This window comes from Lotus japonicus, chromosome 3 (genome assembly GCF_012489685.1).
Source record: "Lotus japonicus ecotype B-129 chromosome 3, LjGifu_v1.2".
In the NCBI taxonomy this organism is placed as follows: domain Eukaryota; kingdom Viridiplantae; phylum Streptophyta; class Magnoliopsida; order Fabales; family Fabaceae; genus Lotus; species Lotus japonicus.
The window spans coordinates 82632361-82652769 of NC_080043.1; the positions used below are offsets into that span (position 1 = coordinate 82632361).

Genomic DNA, 20409 nt, shown 5'->3' on the forward strand with positions numbered 1-20409 from the left:
AAATCAACCAGCAGAAAGAATAGAAAAGCACACAAAAAAGCACAACAAGCAAAGCAAAAGCACTTCAAAAGAAGCTCACTTTCTTTTCTTCAATCCAAAAAAGACACAAACTGAGCTGTCTCTGACATACACAAACACCCACAAAAAAACAACCTAGTACTACCAAATAACCACCGATGGAACAAGAGGATCCAATGCCACCCTTCTGGGTTCAAAACACCGACCACCGCAACCGCCGCCATCTCCGCCGCTCTTACTCTCTACTCCACACCTGCACCTCACTCTCCATACTCTTCCTCGTTCTCGCTCTCGTCTTCGCCCTCGTCGTGGTCCCCACCTTGCACTCCTTCGCTTCCAACATCTTCAGACCTCAGGCAGTGAAGCATGGCTGGGACTCCCTCAACATCGTGCTTGTTCTCTTCGCCGTCGTTTGCGGCTTCCTCAATAGAAACGACAATAACGAGACGCGAACGCCGCGTTCTGACGACCACCGCCAGCTTGATCACCGGAGAAGCTATGAGATCCCTGAAACGCCGCCGCCGTGGTACGAGTACTCGCATCGACCGTTGAATAGGTTGAGGAGCTTCGGCTCTGACCCCGATCTCCGGCAACACTCGCAGTGGGTCGCTGCTGATGATAGGTTCCGGTTTTATGATGATACCCATCTTCTTCTTCGTCACCGGAGTTTGAGACCTGAGGCTGAAGAAGAACTGGTCGTCGAGAACGTGGCCACGGTTACTTCAGTGGAAGTTTCTGATTTGCCGCCGCAGCAGAAGGATCCTGTGCCGGAGCAACCGCCTCCGCCGTCTCGGTCTCCACCGCCTTCTCGGTCTCCGTCTCCGCCGCCGGTGACGCGAAGGAAAGCTGTTCGACGAAATGCCAAGCCAAGACATCAACCGGAGATGATCGAGACGCCGAAAAGTAATAATTCAGCTGCCGAGAATTCTCAACTGCCGCCGCCTCCTCCTCCGCCACCACCTCCGCCGCCACCTCCTCCACCACCGCAGCCGCTATCAGTGGCAAAGAAGAAGAAAAGAGGGATGGCAACGAAGGAGTTTTTGACATCGTTGAGGGGGAAGAAGAAGAAACAAAGACAGAGAAGCGTTGATAATTTTGAGAGCATTCTGAATTCTGAATCTGAGCTCTCTCCACAACCGCCACAGTCACCACCGCCTTCAGTTTTTAACAACCTGTTCTCTTCCCAGAAAAGCAAGCACAAAAAGCACTACCTTGTTACTCATCCTGTGGCAACTCAAAAACCATGGTTATCAAACAAGAGAGAGCATTCTTCTTATGGCTTGGAAGATAATAGGGTGATGAACACTGGTAATGAGTCACCCCTGATCCCTATACCTCCGCCGCCGCCCCCGCCTCCGTTCAAGTTGCCGGCGTGGAGGTTCCGGGTGCAGGGTGACTTTGTTAGGGTAGATAGCATTGGCAGTTCGCGGAGTGGTTCACCGGATTTGGATGAAGTTGTGGAGTCACCAACCAGTCAAGAAGAATCAAGCCAATCCAATAGTCCTTGTGCCCCAAATTCATTGTTCTGTCCCAGCCCTGATGTTGATACCAAAGCTCACAACTTTATTGAGAACTTTAGAGCCGGTTTGAGGATGGCGGAGATGAACTCCATGAAGGGAATAGGGAGGTCCAATCTAGGCCCTTCACCACTCCCTTAAACAAACAGAAAAAAGAAAGACAAGAAACTAGACCATGTTGAAGTCTTGAAGTTGCAAAACTGATATTTACTTTATCTATATCATTCATTTGAACATTTATTCTGAAAGTGTGTTGTTCAACACATACATAGACTTCAAGTTCATATAGAGGAAGGGAGGACTAGATCTCGTGCAAGGGAATTCTCACATACAGGTCTTGCAATAGGGTAGTTTTTAGTTTTGTGAAATAGCCAGTTGTGGATGTTGTGATTGTAATTTGTAACTCACTGTATTACTATTCAATTCAGACTTGCATGTAGCAGATGATGCAATTAGAAAGAATGTTGCTCTACAGAGATAACTATGATTTTTCTGCATATTAAACAACAGACGAAAAATCATCCAGTGAATCGAAGTGGCATTTCACAAATATAACAAGTATATGAGTACTTAGTTTAAAGTTATGTAACCAAATAAAAAGTTTAAAGTTCACACATATAAGGGTGATACAAACTTTAAGAGATATAGAATAGCAAGGCACATTTTATTGTCTGATACAACTAGTCTGCTAGGGCAATACAGACAGCTTACTTGAAACTATTTTGTGTTATTTGCTTAAGAGGAGACTGATGTGAAAGCTATCATTTCCTCTGAGCTAATTGTTTGATTAAGTCTGGAAGAGAGAGCTCTAGCCTTACACTCTGAATCCACCTTGCTTTGATACGGATCTGCTCAATGCTTAAGTTCAAGTTCATGATGATGGAAGGGTTCGCGTGACTGGCAAAAAATGCTTCTATTCCATTTGCTTCCTCGTTGCTGTTGGTCTGCCAGATCATGAAATTCAAGGAATGAGATATTTCAATCTTGAAAGCACGCCACATCTCATTAAATTGGAATTTGCATCTTGTAATGATCTTAATTTTCTCAGTTCATCACTTGCGTGCTTAAAGATGTCAAAGACGCAGCCTAAAAATTTACAGTAATTGATCACTAGTTCAGTTTTCTGTATCATTTTTCATACCAGTGGAACTATTTGGCTTATGAAATTGGTGAGCAAGAGTCCAGCACCATATTTGGCCAAAATTCTTTCCCAGTTATCCTGCATTTGCATTTGGTTTCAACCAAAATGAGTCCATAAGTTCAAATTAGATTTCAAATGGTTGTTGATGAATCTCAGAACTGCTTTCAAATCTTTTTTCTACACATTATAAGCAAGTTACTTACTTTCCAGTTTCCACAGCTCAAATATGTTCAGACAGAACATGAGTGACTAAGAACTTGCTACTTTAAAACACATACCTTCAACCATCTCAGTGCAGTTCCACTGCCTTCTATACTTATTCCCGCTAGTACATAAACAATATCTTGATCCCGAATCTAAAGAGAATTCAAATAAACACAAAGGTAAAAATTTGGAATGAACTTCACCTGCGTATAACAAGAAACTGTGTAAGAAAATTATCATACCTCATCAGACAACAAAAGATTCAGAGCCTCCAGAACTAAATTTGGGTCTGCACTTGAAGCTATACAACCTGCATGAGCTCATATTAAACACATTAATCAAGCAATTTAGCACTTTAGCCAATGTAATTAGAGGTTATGAAATTCCAGAAGTTGCATTCAGTTTAAATGCTATAGTCATACGCAATATCATTTCCCTTTCTTGCAATACATCAGTACTCCTATAGCAACTCAATAGTGACTCCAACCCAGTCCTACTTTCAGTTGTAGAATTCCTCATCACAGCTACATAAGCAGCCTGAAATGTAATTTGAAATTATACATGTAAAAAAAGTATGTTGAATCAAAGCAATAACACTAATAGTGACCAAAACGTTTGGCTGTTACCCTTCTGGTGTTGGATGAAAGCAGAGAAGTATTTCTATCATCCAACAAAATTTGAAAGCGGCGTAATGCTTCTCGCTGAGTTATATCATGATCAAAGGTAGCCAAGGCCTGCAAAACTTTTCCCCTCAACAGTGAAACAGAATGGTTTTCTCCTGATATAGAATCCCAACCTAACTGTCTGCAGAAAAAGAAAGCTAGTATGTCATTTTCCCTCCAGAGAAAGCAACTGATTTTAAAAGAAATAGATTATCATGAAATATTCAGAAGATAAAATATGTAATTATTTATATCTAATTACGTAAAAGAAGGGAAAATTAGTTGGGGACGTTTACAGTAGTTAGAGATTGTTAAGTTTGTTAGTTAGTAGCAGAAGGGAAAACACTTGGGAGAAGTCATTCTCCAGTTTCTTGTTCAAGTTTCAATTGTATAACACTATTCTTTTGATTCTGTTTGTCAATATTTCATCATTCTTCTTTGGGTTCCTAAAAAATTATCAAGTTGAATAAATCATGAAGGTGAAATATTTCCAATTTGAGATCATTTTACCCCTATAGACCACATTGATTCTCCAAGGGCATAAAATGGATGAGCACAGAAAATCAATGTAAATATTCACTTGGTCCTGCTGAAAAAAATGTAAAGTTTACTCCTTACTCCTTACTCTGCAGAAAACATGAGAAGGCTGATAAAATATTGCTTCAACTCATTTACTGAATCTGGAATGGCATCAACGGAGATTTTAAGAACATCATAACAAACCTGGCACATAAATGAATTATGATATCATGTTCCTATGGATAGATACTGATGTTAGTCGAAAATGTAGAATAGAGAAGATACACTTACATCAATCAGTTTAGATACTACTACATAATCAGGCTCTTTCCTATAAACATCCATCAAAAGAAGCAAAGATGACAGTGACTGTTCACAAGCCTGGCAAAGAGCATTTCCATCATCCAAAATGCCTGTACAGTTAAAAACGATTTAGTCACTTTCTTTTAAGATCAAGAGGAACAGCCTACCAGAACCCAAACATTTTGATAAACAACACTCCAAATTTATCCAAGAGATAATTTTAATTGTGATTGATAATTTGATGCAAGAAACTGAAAATTAAATCATGTTTTCTTCATAACTGTATAGAAAATCTAATTTTTATTGCCAATCATGCACTGGTTACTTATTACAGACACACATCCTATCCTGTTAAGTAGAAATGCCTAGAAAAATGATGTATCATAGGTTTCTATTTATACATCACTAGCACTTTGTACTCACCAAATTTATCAGTTTTAAGCAAGCAATTGTTTTGTATGGCTTTCCTCAGTCGAAATGTCAGCTTGTCTTCGTAGTTTACCCGATAAAAACCACTCTGATCAACATTGACTTTGATCCACAGATTTTCTTGACTATCCTCCTCGTGCTTATTTTTATTTGAATTTAAATCATCACCAATAGATTGAACCAGTTCAGATAAGTCCACCCTTCGATGTCTTGTCTCCAACAGAAATTTTTTCTGTCTTTCATATGAACCAACACACAAGGTTATGGGGACAATCCATTCTCCATCAACATGCAGGCCAGATAAAAGGAATCGCGACTGCAAATACATAGTTCAAATGGGATAGTTAAAAAACATTCTCTAACCAAATGGTGAATTTCATTTTTGATTGAAACTCCATAATACCTGTTTGAATTCCAAAATAGAATCTATTAATTCAACATGAATAACTGGATATCCTGTCTTCTTTGTCCAAGTGTCCATCATTAAGTCAACTGGCTCACCAGATACCTCTGAAAGAACATTCCATAGATCTTCTGTCTTTGCATTTTGGGCTTGATATCTTCCTACGTATGTGCTTAATGATTTCTGGGTGGAAGATAAAATAATTCAGCCAGAAGGATAACCACAGAAACTCATGAATCATCACCACTTACAAGTTGCTTGCGTGGTAAATCTATGACTTTCATAATCTACAAACTAGCAAAATTGCACGGTTGAAACAGGAAACACTACCTTTTGACAAATAATGCCAGTTTAAATTTTAAAAGTAATTCACCATTATAAGTTCAAGTTCTAGTAAGCCATTGAAGGAAGAAATAAGGGTAGTCTTCTACATGAAATATCAGGGACTATGCTCCATAGTAATATCCAATAAATACATCAAGGAAGAACTCATGGATTTAATAGCATAGCTTTGACAGTTGTCACCTGAAATATAGCATCTCCAAGATAACCCTGCAACATTCTAATTACAGTGGATCCCTTTTGATAGCTGACTGCATCAAAAACTTCAATAACTGAGCGTGCATGGTGGATTTCTACCTGCAAAAAAGACAGTCATATGTAATGTTAGTTCCCTTTTCTAATGGAGGAAGAGGGGTATGAGGCATAACTAATTAATGACTAAAAATGAGAAAAATGTACCATTTTTAGATGCATCTAACTAAAGATCTTGTAGTATAATTACAAACACTGACTTGCCTCAATTGGATGTGATTTTTCCAGTGCATCCATTCTTAAACCATTAGCTACTTCTAGAAGAAACTCAGTCCAAATATTCCACTCTGGAAATAAGATGTTGGTGGCCATATAACTTACCTGGAAATATGTTAGCAAATACAAATAAAGATCATTCATATATCAAGGGTTATAATTCGAAGCTGAAAGGTTAAGAGAACTCGTTACCCATGTTGCAAAACCTTCATTGAGCCATAAATGAGTCCACCATTCCATAGTTACCAAATTGCCAAACCATTGGTGAGCTACTTCATGAGCTGTGACGATTGTTAGCTAAGGAAACAAAAGAAGGCTAAATATATGGTTGAATAGAAAATTTACCAATATGCAATTCAAGAACAGATGAATCTAACCATATAATCACGCTGTTCTCGAGAAAACAGCAAACTTTGAAGCAAAGATAAACTGAAAATTAAAGCAAGATTAACTCTGAAACTTACCCTTTGCTTCCTAGCAGCTGGAGAGTGCAACTCATGATAAAGCAGTTCATTTTCTCGGTATATGATCAAACCATAATTCTCCATGGCTCCACCAGAAAATTCAGGAACTGCGACTAGATCCAGCTTCGGCAGCGGATAAGGCACTGAGAAGTACCTAGATGATGTCCCAGACTAGATCAAATTAACACCAATGACAGAAAGAATGCCACATTAGGGGGGCAGAGAAAAGAAAAACATCAAAACATAAAAAATGCATATTCTGTGTTTCTTCATCTCTAGACTGTTCAACAAAAATAGGGTGATTGATTTTCCATAAAAATAAAGATTCATATATAAAAAGGATCTCTCGAAATCGAAAGAGAAGGAAGAATTTACTTGGTATATGTTTCTAGTCCCTTCATAGCTATATCCAATGCAAGCTTCCCCTGATCACTCTTCCCAACAGCACAATATACACGAACCTTTATGCCTACATAAGAGTTAAAAGGAATAATACACACAGCATAAGAGGATTGGATAAACAAATGTACTTAGTATAACATGGCTCATTTCCATACCAGCAGTACTTGTATCCTCGATATGGTCGAATAAGCCAACAACAGCAGCAACCAAATAAGTTGACATGAGAGGAGATTCCTCAAAATAAACAGTCTTTAATTCCCCATCAATATTTTCATTTTCAACTGGCATATTTGACAATGCAGCTAACTCTGATGGCACAGTAAGAGTTACCTTGAAAGTTGCCTGTTTAAAAAGAGGCTATTAACGCTTGTCAAAGCAGTTATTATGTGTTTGGATCAGCTTATTTTTACTCAGAATCAAGTTTGACACCTAGAAACTAGCTACTTATAGATGCTTCTCCTCAAAATTGATTTTGACTTTGGAATCAATTACAGAAGGATTTCTCCACATGTACTTGTCACTGATTATTGATGAAAGGAAAGCAGGAACATAATTCTACAGACCTTCAGAGCAGGTTCATCCCAGCATGGAAAACATCTCCTTGCATCTACTGCCTCAAACTGGGTAACTGCCATGTTTTTCTTCACTCCTCCGTCAACGTAAGTGCTGTTAAAGTCAGCATACTAATATGACTCTCAATCCCAGACAGCTTGTGATTTAAAGTGGTAAAAGAAATAGCACTACTCTAGGTAGTTAATTTCAAATATGATTTTTTTTTCCAATGGAATTGTGTGATTAGTTTTATCCAAGCATCATTTAGCAAGTAAGAAAATAAAATTTTGTAGTTTCATACATTTTAACTTATCTCACAACATCTTTGACTTCTGTCATTTAACAACTAAAAGCAGAAGCCATCTATTTACTATTTATGACTGTACTTCTAAAAGGAGAATGTAAGAAAATGTTCTGTCAAATTTAACACATAAGTCACTGAAACATAGGAGATGAGGTTATTTGACTGAAGGATTCTTGCTTCCTTTTTAGAACATGATTTTGATATGAAGCTTTTTTATTGCCATCTTTTAGTGTAGAATTTCTATTTTGATAGTTATAAGAGTGCTTGGATTATTGTTGATAGCGACTATGTTTGGATACCCGTTGTCACCTGTGCAAATAGATGTTAGTACTCACTAAACAAAAAGTGAACGAAACTCTTATGGATTGTGATGAAAGTCTGTTCATGTTAACTATCTAAACACACCATTATATAACAGAATAAAGGGAAAAAGAACGCACCATCTATACAATCCACACAAGTGTTCATTGAGGATCCCAGAAAACTCAATCTCTAAGACTCCTTCTCCAACACTCAGTGATTCATCAAACTCCAGGACTAGTATCTCATCTTCACCCTCCAAAAGAACATCACATGGTGTATGCTGTAGAAGAAATTAAGCTCAGAGAAGGATCAATCAAAGACAGTAACACCAAACCAAATTCACTATGTGCTTAGAAAAAGGTTCTGGTAACTAAAAACTCACCTGACCATGAGTGTTGGTGAACGAAACATTGAGGACAAATAGTTCCAGTGCGTTTAAGACAATGAACTTGGTGTTTTCATTGATTGAAAGGCTAATTTGCACTGTGCCAGAAAAAGTACATGCAGTGAGATCAGGTATTAAATGAAGTTCATATCTTTTTGGAATTGCAAAACTGGGTAATCTTGTTTGGCCTTTGAATTGATCTATGTTCTGCTTCTGCTCCATTTTTCCTGCATAGAGCTCACTCAAGTGAATTCTGTATTTCCAAGTGAAGAGACTACTTTAAACTTTAAAGTCCAAACATCATGTGAGGAGAAAGTGCCAGAGATACTTCCTAAGCATTCCGGAAATTTTCAAACTCGTGGTTTCATTGATCAGACGTGGAAATCCTAGTTATATGGTTGTCCTTTTCCTTCTTTGATTTGATGGCTGCTATTGGAGATATTACTACTTATTAATGATGTTTAGACTCTCAATTTATGTGCACATCCAATAGACACTCATTTTACACTCTATCTATCTCTTTTTATCACATTTATCATGTTACTTTTCTCTCTTTTTCATTTTTCACTTGAGTATCAATTAGATGTTTATATTATGCAAATGTGTAAGAATATTTTTCATTACACTTATAATATGTAAAGAAAAGAGAGAGAGAAGCAAGCATCGAAGTTAGAATCTTTTAAGCATCACCCTTCATTCTAGTTGATCATGATTTAATAAAACCAAACAAATCCACCCTGTTATCTAATAATTTTGAGATCTCACTCTGGAAAGGGAGGTACTCAAAAACCACACTCTCCTCCACAAATTTTCACGTCATCTTTTCTAAAAAAAGAAAACTCTCTCTCTCCTCAATTGAGCAATCGTGCTTCTCACGCGCCGGTATTGTGCTTCAGGTTTGTTATCCACGTTTTACGTTCTCCACTTCCAATTGTAACCTCTCTTTTACGTGATTAACTCCTTCTCAAACCCTCCTCTCCAAATCCGTTGTTCCTCATGCAATCCTCTAATCCGCTCGCAAATAAGATATGATGGATTTGAAATTGAATTTCAATTTTGCATCTTTGGCGAAATTTTGGGAATTTACTCCTCCCCAACCCAAGAACTCCTCTCACCTCAATAACTCATTTGTCATCAATTCCTCTTTAAGTTTCAATGGAGTCACAGAAATTTGTAGATTTTGGCATGATCGTACGTGTATCCATTTTTTACTTTTTCTTCTTTGGTTTTTACTTCTTCTTTCATACTTCTTGATTTCAAATTTTAGGGATGTGAAATCCTTCAATAACTCCTCCCTCATCAATCCCTCTTTAGGTTTCCGATAAAAAAATTTGGAAATTTTGGGATGCTCTCAGATCGGAAATCTTTTCTTTATAAATTGTTGTTCTATGAACCCGTAAATTCAAACATCTCATGTTCTATTTGGTATTTTTCATTTTGATATGATATGATTATCATCATGAGTTTGTCTTTGATTTCAAAATTTTGTTGTGATTTCCAGTTTTCTGTTTATGTTTTACAGGATATTGTCAAGTACATAAATTATCCAGGAGGATCGGTTACAACTGGTAAGAAATTTTCTATGTATGTTAAGATATTTTTATTTTATTCATCTTCCACAAGGGGTGGTTTAATTTTTGCCAATTCAATTTTACATACTGAGCTTATTTTGGATTTTATATTTTTGTTCATCCTCTTTTTGAGATATCTCAAGTCTGCTAATATAGTTCATTTTAAAAATTCTTATCCACTGGTAGTTTTTATTTGGTGGTGTTAGTCCTCAGATGACATTGCAAGGGTAGTTTAATGATTATTGACAGTAATGTTAACCAAGAAATTTGAACAAAAACTAAGGAGCTTCATAGGCTATGCCTTTGTAAAATATGCTTCGTAGGCTATGCCTTTGAAATTTACGAGGTACTGCATTTGGGTGCTCAATTGGTTTTATTTTTCTATTTATGCCTATGTTACTTATTATATGTAGTTAGATTTTGATGCATTTGTGATGTGGGATCCGGATTTTGAATAGTTTATTCTATTAGTTTTTTAAATAGTGCATGGTTTTAATAGTTGTATTGGTGGTTGTGATTATAAACTTATGGTTGATTTTAGGTTTGAAAGTTTGATGATTGGATTTGAAACATTTGTTCGTACTCAAATGTCTTTGTATAAATTCAATTTAGAGGTGTTTAGCTTTAATTTATAGTTTTCATTGAGTCATTTACAATATGTCATTTTTTTTTCATGTAATTGTATATCAGGTGAAGATTGGAGAGTTAGGTTTGACAGCAATTATGGGGAAGAACCACTCTGCATATTCAGGTCTTGGGACACTAGAATTTATGTCACATGAGTTATATGAAGAGGCCTATCTACACAGTAATTGTGGAATACTCATTTGGAATGTGTGTTGGAGATGATGACACTATAGATTCCCGTGAGTGTGACAGTGTTGTCAATATATACAAGAAGGTGTCTTCAGAAGTGAGACCTCATGCCTTGAACAGAATAAAGGATTCAAAGGTGCCTTCATTGAGAAGTGCCTTGCTCAACCAGGGGCTTAGACCTCTGCCACTGAGTTGCTCGAAGACCATTACATGTCCTTTACTATGACGAAAACAATGATTCTAGATAATACTTTATGTGTAATTTTCTTCTCTTTTATAAAGAAAATTGATTTAACTATTTTTTAGTTGATAAGTCAGTTTCATCAGGGTAGGCTTGACGACATATTAGTGATTTAATTTAATTTTCTTTCTTTGTAGGAGTGAACTTGAAGATGAGTTTATCTTAAAATCAACTTAATTGTAATTCAATTTAGTATTTGTACATTATGTTTTTAAAGTTTATTTGAACAGATATAGCTACATTGCATAAGATATTCTATTAGACTTTAAATCAAAACCGACTAATAAATGTATTTTAGTTTCAATTTGGAGATTCAGATTGTCATCGCATGTTCTCTGAATTGAAACGCAGCTGAATATGAACTCTATAAAAGAGAATACATGGAGGTATATATTTTGAGCGCATGCCCGTGTCAGGAAAATTGTCCATTTGATATGCTTCAATGTTATATATATTGCTCAAACATACTTCTTCCAATCCATAACTTCATAATTGCCAGCATAAATGTGTTACAAAGTGCTTCAAATTTGTATTTTTTTATTAACTATATTTCACGTATGGCCATCTTTTTTTTATAATTGTAATTATAATAAATATTTCTTTATTTTTTGCATATATGAATTAACTTTCCAAAAAACTTAATATAGAAATTATCTTTATTAATTTAATGTGAATAAACTTATTAGTATAAAATTTAAAATGTTATCCTACTAAATTTCAATTTGAATATATACTAAAATATGTAAAACACTTATGAAACTCACCCGTGCATTGCACGGGCTACTTACTAGTGGAACATGAAACTGTGCCATCATACTGTTCCATCATATCACATATCATCTTGTACCATCAATCCAAGCTTATCGTGAAATATTGTGAGGTGACTTTTTTTTTTTTTTTTGATACATCGGAAAATTGTGAGGTGACTTCTACAACAATATCTAATATGTGCCACCGGAAAAAATGTTGCACAAATGCCAGTGAACCGTTGAAGGTAATATATGCTATTTTATTAACATTTAAAAGTTGTTGAAAACTCAAACAAATGTCTTAGCCATCAAGTAATTTCGGATGTCAGCCTCTTACCTAGATCACTTTCGATCACCGCAACTTCGTTGCCACCATCACAACAACCACTAGAATCACTCTCGTCGTCACCACCATGACAACTACCATCGCAGCCTCCACATACCTAGTCCCATCTATCGACCCCAACAAGTCCTAAACCATGAAAACTCATCACACTAATGAAAGATATAATAAGAAAAAAAGAGATATATACAAAGAGAATGTGACTGGAAATTATACAAAAGAGAAAATTGCTTAAGAAAAAATATGACTGGACCAAACCGACACTGTTTCCCCTCCACTCAAAACAATTCCGGTTTGGAACCAAACCCGGTCCAATTCCAACCGAATCTTCGAATCTAATTCCATAACCCAACCGGTTCGATTCGTTCTTTTTCTTCTGAAAACTCAAAAACTCAGCTTCCAATTCCAACACACGGAATCAAAACCTGCACTGAACCACGGTGCGTTCGACGAAACCCTAGCTCCACCGTTTCCCATGGCAGCGCACCACTCTCCCGATCACGAACCAACCTCCGAACCCAACCTCCAAACCCGACCCTACAACCCCTACAAGGACCTCGACGTCCCAATCCGAAACCTCTACCACCTCCCTACCTCCCCGGAGTTTCTCTTCGTCGAGGAAGCTCGCCGCAAACGCCGATCCTGGGGCGAGAATCTCACCTTCTACACCGGATGCGGCTACCTCGCCGGTGCCGTCGCCGGAGCTGGTGTCGGCCTTGTTGAAGGTGTAAAATCCTTCGAATCCGGCGACACTGCGAAGCTCCGAATCAACCGCATCCTCAACTCCTCCGGTCATTCGGGTCGAACATGGGGGAACCGGGCTGGGATCATCGGGCTGCTGTACGCTGGGATTGAGAGTGGGATTGAGGCTGCTAGGGATACTGATGATGTGTGGAACAGCGTGGCGGCGGGGTTAGGAACTGGTGCGCTGTATCGAGCCGCGAGAGGGGTGCGATCCGCCGCGGTGGCTGGTGCTGTGGGTGGCATTACAGTGGGTGCGGCTATGGCGATGAAGCAGGCATTGAAACGATATGTGCCGATATGAGAAAAAGGAAAGAGTGAGATTTTATCTTTTTTGAGAAAAAGAAATCAATTTTGAGGGATATTTGATGTTACCTTGAATGATAGATAGTATAGTATTACACCATATGTGTTGCTGTTGATGGTAGTCACTAGGGCTTCTTTTGCAGAATATGAGTTTAATGTCATGGTTTTTGAGCTTGATAATGGCTAATGGTTATTGATATGTAATCTTTTTGGGCCGTCTTGTAATGAATGATTATTCGGACGGCATCAAATATAGCATCAAAAAGATCTTTTGTTTTCCTGGTTCTTCTATTCAAGGGATGGATATAGCTGGATGTGTATGATTTGAATGGATTGTTTCATGAATTCAGAAATGGGGTGTTTTCTTTCAGTGTGAATCTACAACTTTGCTGTTCTTTCTCAGTAGCACCTTAATGTGTGTGTGTGTGTGGGGGGGGGGGGGGGGTTTGTAGGATTTTGCTACTCTTTTGATGTGGTATTTTGCTTGTATTGATCACCTTCTGCAGCTTGTTTTCTCTTTCCACCCTTGCACTTTGAAGGTTATATGTAGTTCAATTGATTGTGGCTTCTTAGTGCTTCTAATCATATATAGTGTCAACTTCTAATTGGTGATGGTGATGTTGTCTACATATGTTGCAATGAGCAAATGAACATGTTAGAAGCTATTATTGTGGTTGTGTTGTGTGTTCAAATGCTTCTTTGTTAAGAAAATCATCCCTTCTTGGGTTGATTCATATGTACTAGTATTACACTTTGCCTTCTGCTGTTGCTGAGTGCATTCTAAAGGGGAAAAGGTTAGTAGTAAAAAATAAAGGGGAATAGTACTAAATTGTTCTCACTGGATTCGACTGCTTAATTGGCTATTGAATACCAAGTGAGGAAGAGAAACTTGTGAGAGAATGATTTCTGAATTCATTAACCAAAGTTGAGTGAAGTAGTGTTTTTTCTAATGAGCATGTGGACAGTTACTAACAGTGTCAGTAACTGTAAACTGTAAAAATTTCACACTCACAGCAACTTTGTCAGAATACAAAGCTGGGCTTACACTTAAGCTAAGATCCCTACCGCCCCCTTCAAACTCTGGTGTAAGACATACTCATCAAACACCCCAAGTTTGCTCCTCAAATCATTAAAACTTGATTCATGGGAGAGCTTGATTTGTGGGAGAGGTTTACGACATGTTAAGTTACTCATTTCAAAATATAAATTGTTTAAGGTTATACACCGTGTTTGGTTTTTAATTAAAAATAACATTTATCTCATAAATTGGATCATGATTTTCAATGAACATTCGCCCAATGGAATGCACTTGTTGGATTGAGTGAATGTAACCCAACAGAGTTACAAATAGTTCTGCTTTGGAATTCTAAATCAATAGTTAATGCTCAGATCGATCGGAAAAAAATTATTGCACGAAACCGACGAAATTTCAAATGGTTCTGCTTTGGAATTCTAAATCAATAGTTACAATGCTCAGATCGGAAAAAATTGTTGCATGAATTTAACAATATGGAAATGCAAACATGTTTTCCGTTAAGATCTCAGCATTGTAAAAATAACGAAGACTTATGAAAATCTACATCCAATGTCCTGTAAAAACCTAAGATTCACTACCACGAAGTATAGCAGCAGGTCTTATACAGTAAAATTTTAGGTCTTATCCAGTAAAATTTTCCTGTGAGCTTTAGTACTTTGCATCAATTATGATTCTATGTGTAACGTCTGTAAGATCAAGTTTTGATCTAGTAGTACAACTCTATGTTTTGATGATTACAAGTTAACCTTTTGATATGAACAATTGTGGTACTCTAACGTGTTTTTCTGAGTGTGCTATTTACAGGCTCTGACCTCAACTCAATCTCACACAAATCAGAAGCACTGTGTATAAAGGGTAACCCAAGCAACGCTTTCGCATTCACCATGTTCAGTATGAACAGTGGAAAAGCTTCAGAAGTTCTGAAGCTATACAAACTCTGATGTGGACTCAGTCGCTAGAAGCTCTGAAGATCCAGAAGTTCTGATAACCAAGAAACACTGAAGGTTCAGATGTTCTGATGGTGTAGAAGACTCTGAAGATCCAGAAGCTGAATAGTGGAAACTCTGAAGTCCAGAAGCAAGAAACTCTGAAGGCCATGTTCTTCCCTCTGAGTTCAGAATCAGAAGATACAATGGTCAGAGGATCTGTGCTTTCCCTCTGACTCTGATCAACCGGCTTCACAAGTTCCAATATGAAGTATTCCCCTGATCAGAAGTCTCCTAGGTTAAAAGGTCAAGTCGCTATCCAAGTACAAAAGCAAGTGTACCTTCCTGACGACCTACCTAACGTTCTCAGCCACAGCAGAAGCTGGATTTTCCAGAACTGCCCTCCAACGGTAGCATTTCCCATGCAACGCTCAACCCTAATCCTTGGAGTATATATAGAGGCTGAAGATTGAAAGAAGCGGTGAAGAAACTAGAAAGAAACACATATACGCGCAAGACATATTCAAAATATTCTAAGCTTTCTTTCATCTGAAATTCATTGTGTTTACTATTAGCTTTTTAGAAGCAAATCTCTTGTAAACATTTCTTTGATAAACAGTTTGTTTAGTTCCTTTAGGAGATCAAGGTTGATCGGATCCTAGAGAAGACTAAGAGAGTGAATCTTAGTGTGAGCTAAGTCAGTGTAATTGTTAGTCACTTGTAGGTTTCAAGTGCAGTTGTAACTCTTACCTGATTAGTGGATTGCCTTCATTCTAAGAAGGAAGAAATCACCTTAACGGGTGGACTGGAGTAGCTTGAGTGATTTATCAAGTGAACCAGGATAAAATCCTTGTGTGCTTTTCTATCTCTTATCTTTAGCACTTAAGTTCTCGAAAGATTTGTCAAAATCTTTAAGATGGAAGTTTTGTTCTGAAAACGTTATTCAAACCCCCCCTTTCTACCGTTTTTCATACCTTCAATTGGTATCAGAGCGCAAGTTCTGATTACCACACCTAACAGTGTTCAGTGATCCGGGCCGGTGTGAAAAACAATGGCTGCCACCACCAGTGAAACTCAAAGAGATGGTTACAACGCAAAGCCTCCTATGTTCGATGGTCAAAGGTTCGAATATTGGAAAGATAGACTGGAAAGTTTCTTTCTGGGTTTCGATGCAGATCTCTGGGATATTATTGTGGATGGCTATGAGCGTCCAGTTGATGCACATGGCAAGAAGATCCCAAGGTCAGAGATGACTGCAGATCAAAAGAAGCTGTACTCACAACATCACAAAGCAAGAGCAATTCTTCTAAGTGCTATTTCCTATGAGGAGTACCAGAAGATTACAGATCGTGAGTTTGCTAAAGGCATTTTTGAATCTCTGAAGATGTCTCATGAAGGAAACAAGAAAGTCAAAGAATCAAAGGCATTGTCTTTGATCCAAAAGTATGAATCCTTCATCATGGAGCCAAATGAGTCCATTGAAGAAATGTTCTCCAGATTTCAATTGCTTGTAGCTGGCATACGACCTCTCAACAAGAGCTACACAACAAAAGATCATGTCATAAGGGTCATCAGGTGTCTTCCTGAAAGTTGGATGCCTTTGGTGACTTCAATAGAGCTCACGAGAGACGTTGAGAATATGAGTTTAGAAGAACTCATCAGCATTTTGAAATGCCATGAGCTGAAACGCTCAGAGATGCAAGATCTGAGGAAAAAGTCCATAGCCTTGAAATCCAAATCTGAAAAGGCTAAGGTTGAGAAGTCAAAGGCTCTTCAAGCTGAAGAAGAAGAATCTGAAGAAGCATCAGAAGATTCTGATGAAGATGAGCTGACTCTGATCTCCAAGAGACTCAACCGCATCTGGAAGCACAGGCAGAGCAAGTTCAAAGGCTCTGGAAAGGCAAAAGGAAAGTATGAGTCCTCAGTCCAGAAGAAGTCTTCAATCAAGGAAGTCACATGTTTTGAGTGCAAAGAATCTGGGCACTACAAAAGTGATTGTCCAAAGTTGAAGAAAGACAAGAAGCCAAAGAAGCACTTCAAGACGAAGAAGAGTCTGATGGTGACATTTGATGAATCAGAGTCAGAGGATGTTGACTCTGATGGTGAAGTCCAAGGACTCATGGCAATTGTCAAAGACAAGGAAGCAGAGTCAAAGGAAGCTGTTGACTCTGACTCAGAATCAGAAGGAGATCCTAACTCAGACGATGAAAATGAGGTATTTGCTTCTTTCTCTACCTCTGAACTGAAACATGCTTTGTCTGATATCATGGATAAGTATAACTCTTTATTGTCTAAGCATAAAAAGTTGAAAAAGAACTTATCTGCTGTCTCCAAGACTCCTTCTGAACATGAGAAAATTATTTCTGATTTGAAAAATGAAAATCATGCTTTGGTAAATTCTAACTCTGTGCTTAAGAACCAGATTGCTAAGTTATAAGAAATTGTTGCCTGTGATGCCTCTGATTGTAAAAATGAATCTAAGTATGAAAAGTCTTTTCAAAGATTCCTAGCTAAAAGTGTGGATAGAAGCTTAATGGCTTCAATGATCTATGGCGTAAGCAGAAATGGAATGCATGGCATTGGCTATTCTAAACCAATTAGAAATGAGCCTTCTGTGTCTAAAGCTAAATCCTTGTATGAATGCTTTGTTCCCTTTGGTACCATATTGCCTGATCCTGTACCTGCTAAAGTTACTAAACATCCTCTTAAAAAGGGATCTTTCTCTATGACTAAATATCATGCAAATATTCCTTTAAAATATTATGTTGAGACACCCAAGGTGATCAGAACCTCTAGGGTAACTAACAAAAGAGGACCCAGAAAGTGGGTACCTAAGGACAAGATTATCTATGTTGCAGATATCCTTGATAGCTCCACTGAAACACCAATCATGGTATCTGGACAGTGGATGCTCGCGTCACATGACGGGAGAAAAGCGTATGTTCCGAGAGCTGAAACTTAAGCCTGGAGGCGAAGTTGGCTTCGGAGGAAATGAAAAGGGTAAAATTGTTGGTACTGGTACTATTTGTGTAGATAGTAGTCCATGCATTGACAATGTTTTATTGGTAGACGGCTTAACACATAACTTATTGTCTATAAGTCAATTAGCTGACAAGGGTTATGATGTTATATTCAATCAAAAGTCCTGCCGGGCTGTAAGTCAGATCGATGGCTCTGTTCTGTTTAACAGCAAGAGGAAGAACAACATTTATAAGATCAGATTATCTGAGTTGGAGGCTCAGAATGTGAAGTGCCTTCTGTCTGTTAATGAAGAGCAGTGGGTATGACATAGACGGTTAGGGCATGCCAGTATGAGAAAGATTTCTCAGCTGAGCAAGCTAAACCTTGTCAGGGGCTTACCCAATCTGAAGTTCGCTTCAGATGCTCTTTGTGAAGCATGTCAGAAAGGCAAATTCACAAAAGTCCCTTTCAAGGCAAAGAATGTTGTCTCAACCTCAAGGCCGTTGGAACTTCTGCATATCGACCTCTTTGGACCAGTGAAAACTGAGTCTATAGGTGGCAAGAGATATGGGATGGTTATCGTTGATGACTATAGCCGCTGGACATGGGTAAAGTTTCTAACCCGCAAGGATGAGTCTCATGCTGTGTTCTCTACCTTCATTGCTCAAGTGCAAAACGAGAAGGCTTGTAGGATTGTGCGTGTCAGAAGTGACCATGGTGGAGAGTTTGAGAATGACAAGTTTGAGAGTCTGTTTGATTCCTATGGAATTGCACATGATTTCTCTTGTCCCAGAACTCCTCAACAAAATGGTGTTGTTGAGAGGAAGAACAGAACTCTTCAGGAGATGGCTAGAACCATGCTCCAAGAAACTGGCATGGCTAAGCATTTTTGGGCAGAGGCAGTAAATACAGCATGTTACATTCAGAACAGAATCTCTGTGAGACCAATTATGAATAAGACTCCTTATGAATTGTGGAAGAACATAAAACCCAACATTTCTTATTTTCATCCTTTTGGCTGTGTCTGTTATGTTCTCAATACTAAGGATAGATTGCATAAATTTGATGCTAAGTCTTCTAAGTGTCTATTACTTGGTTATTCTGATAGATCTAAAGGTTTTAGATTTTATAATACTGATGCTAAGACTATTGAAGAATCTATTCATGTTAGATTTGATGATAAGCTTGACTCTGACCAGTCAAAGCTAGTTGAAAAGTTTGCAGATTTAAGCATTAATGTTTCTGAAAAAGGCAAAGCTCCAGAGGAAGTTGAGCCAGAGGAAGATGAACCAGAGGAAGAAGCTGGTCCCTCTAACTCACAAACTCTGAAGAAGAGCAGAATCACTGCAGCTCACCCTAAGGAATTGATTCTGGGAAAAAAGATGAACCAGTCAGAACCAGATCTGCCTTCAGACCCTCTGAAGAGACCTTGCTGAGTCTGAAAGAATTGGTGTCCTTAATTGAACCCAAGTCCATAGATGAAGCTCTTCAGGACAAGGATTGGATTCTGGCCATGGAAGAAGAATTAAATCAATTCTCCAAGAACGATGTTTGGAGCTTAGTGAAGAAGCCTGAGAGTGTCAATGTTATTGGAACGAAATGGGTATTCAGAAACAAGTTGAATGAGAAAGGAGATGTAGTCAGAAACAAGGCAAGGCTAGTTGCTCAAGGCTACAGCCAGCAGGAAGGAATAGACTACACTGAAACATTTGCTCCAGTAGCAAGACTGGAGGCAATCAGACTGTTGATCTCCTTCTCAGTAAATCACAACATAGTTCTACATCAGATGGACGTAAAGAGTGCCTTCCTAAATGGTTATATCTCAGAGGAAGTCTATGTTCATCAACCCCCAGGTTTTGAAGATGAAAAGAAACCAGACCATGTGTTCAAATTGAAGAAATCACTCTACGGTCTGAAGCAAGCTCCCAGAGCATGGTATGAGAGACTTAGCTCATTCCTTCTGGAGAATAAGTTTGTAAGGGGTAAAGTAGATACAACTCTTTTTGCAAGACTTATAAAGATGATATCTTAATTGTGCAAATTTATGTTGATGATATTATATTTGGTTCTGCTAATCAATCTCTATGCAAAGAATTTTCTGAGATGATGCAGGCTGAATTTGAGATGAGTATGATGGGAGAATTAAAGTACTTTCTGGGAATACAAGTTGATCAAACACCAGAAGGAACATATATCCATCAGAGCAAGTACACTAAAGAACTTCTGAAGAAGTTCAATATGCTGGAATCTACAGTAGCCAAGACTCCAATGCATCCTACATGCATTCTGGAGAAAGAAGATAA

At 38.1% G+C, this 20409-nt stretch overlaps 3 protein-coding genes and 1 long non-coding RNA gene across 5 annotated transcripts; 3 read left to right on the forward strand and 1 right to left on the reverse strand.

Annotated features, from left to right (window-relative positions):
* Positions 1–1974, forward strand: LOC130746500 (uncharacterized). Its single transcript, XM_057599142.1, has one exon. It carries the CDS (start codon positions 177–179, stop codon positions 1674–1676), a length of 1500 nt encoding a protein of 499 aa, XP_057455125.1. The 5' UTR covers positions 1–176; the 3' UTR covers positions 1677–1974.
* An 82-nt stretch (positions 1975–2056) lies between these two features.
* On the reverse strand, positions 2057–8791 carry LOC130746499 (aminopeptidase M1-like). Of its 2 annotated transcripts, none has more exons than XM_057599140.1 (19): positions 8414–8791; positions 8169–8311; positions 7436–7538; positions 7028–7214; positions 6846–6939; positions 6471–6624; positions 6199–6303; positions 5995–6111; positions 5722–5835; positions 5197–5379; positions 4788–5109; positions 4353–4474; positions 4168–4265; positions 3507–3684; positions 3303–3417; positions 3123–3190; positions 2955–3032; positions 2677–2754; positions 2057–2479 (listed from the first exon to the last, which is right to left on the reverse strand). In XM_057599140.1, exons 1-19 carry the CDS (start codon positions 8636–8638, stop codon positions 2297–2299), a joined length of 2667 nt encoding a protein of 888 aa, XP_057455123.1. In that variant the 5' UTR covers positions 8639–8791; the 3' UTR covers positions 2057–2296. The 2 variants fall into 2 exon arrangements, with proteins under 2 accessions (XP_057455123.1, XP_057455124.1); XM_057599141.1 differs by having other exon boundaries at positions 5722–5831; positions 5991–6111.
* Positions 8792–9344: 553 nt separating this feature from the next.
* Positions 9345–11192, forward strand: LOC130742820 (uncharacterized). Its single transcript, XR_009021276.1, has 3 exons — positions 9345–9607; positions 9939–9984; positions 10678–11192. It is a non-coding gene; the product is annotated as an uncharacterized LOC130742820 (long non-coding RNA).
* A 1323-nt stretch (positions 11193–12515) lies between these two features.
* Positions 12516–13553, forward strand: LOC130746502 (mitochondrial import inner membrane translocase subunit TIM23-2-like). Its single transcript, XM_057599143.1, has one exon. It carries the CDS (start codon positions 12612–12614, stop codon positions 13179–13181), a length of 570 nt encoding a protein of 189 aa, XP_057455126.1. The 5' UTR covers positions 12516–12611; the 3' UTR covers positions 13182–13553.
* Positions 13554–20409: the final 6856 nt, after the last annotated feature.

What these genes read in the sequence shown, in the direction of transcription:
- LOC130746500 (XM_057599142.1), top strand. Translation starts at nt 177, where the DNA reads ATGGAACAAGAGGATCCAATGCCACCCTTCTGGGTTCAAAACACCGAC.
- LOC130746502 (XM_057599143.1), top strand. Translation starts at nt 12,612, where the DNA reads ATGGCAGCGCACCACTCTCCCGATCACGAACCAACCTCCGAACCCAAC.
- LOC130746499 (XM_057599140.1), bottom strand. Translation starts at nt 8,638, where the DNA reads ATGGAGCAGAAGCAGAACATAGATCAATTCAAAGGCCAAACAAGATTA. An exon ending in CTATTTTGGAATTCAAACAG is followed by an intron (nt 5,110 to 5,196) that starts GTATTATGGAGT and finishes ATGTATTTGCAG; the next exon opens with TCGCGATTCCTTTTATCTGG. An exon ending in ATCTTTTGTTGTCTGATGAG is followed by an intron (nt 3,033 to 3,122) that starts GTATGATAATTT and finishes AATTCTCTTTAG; the next exon opens with ATTCGGGATCAAGATATTGT.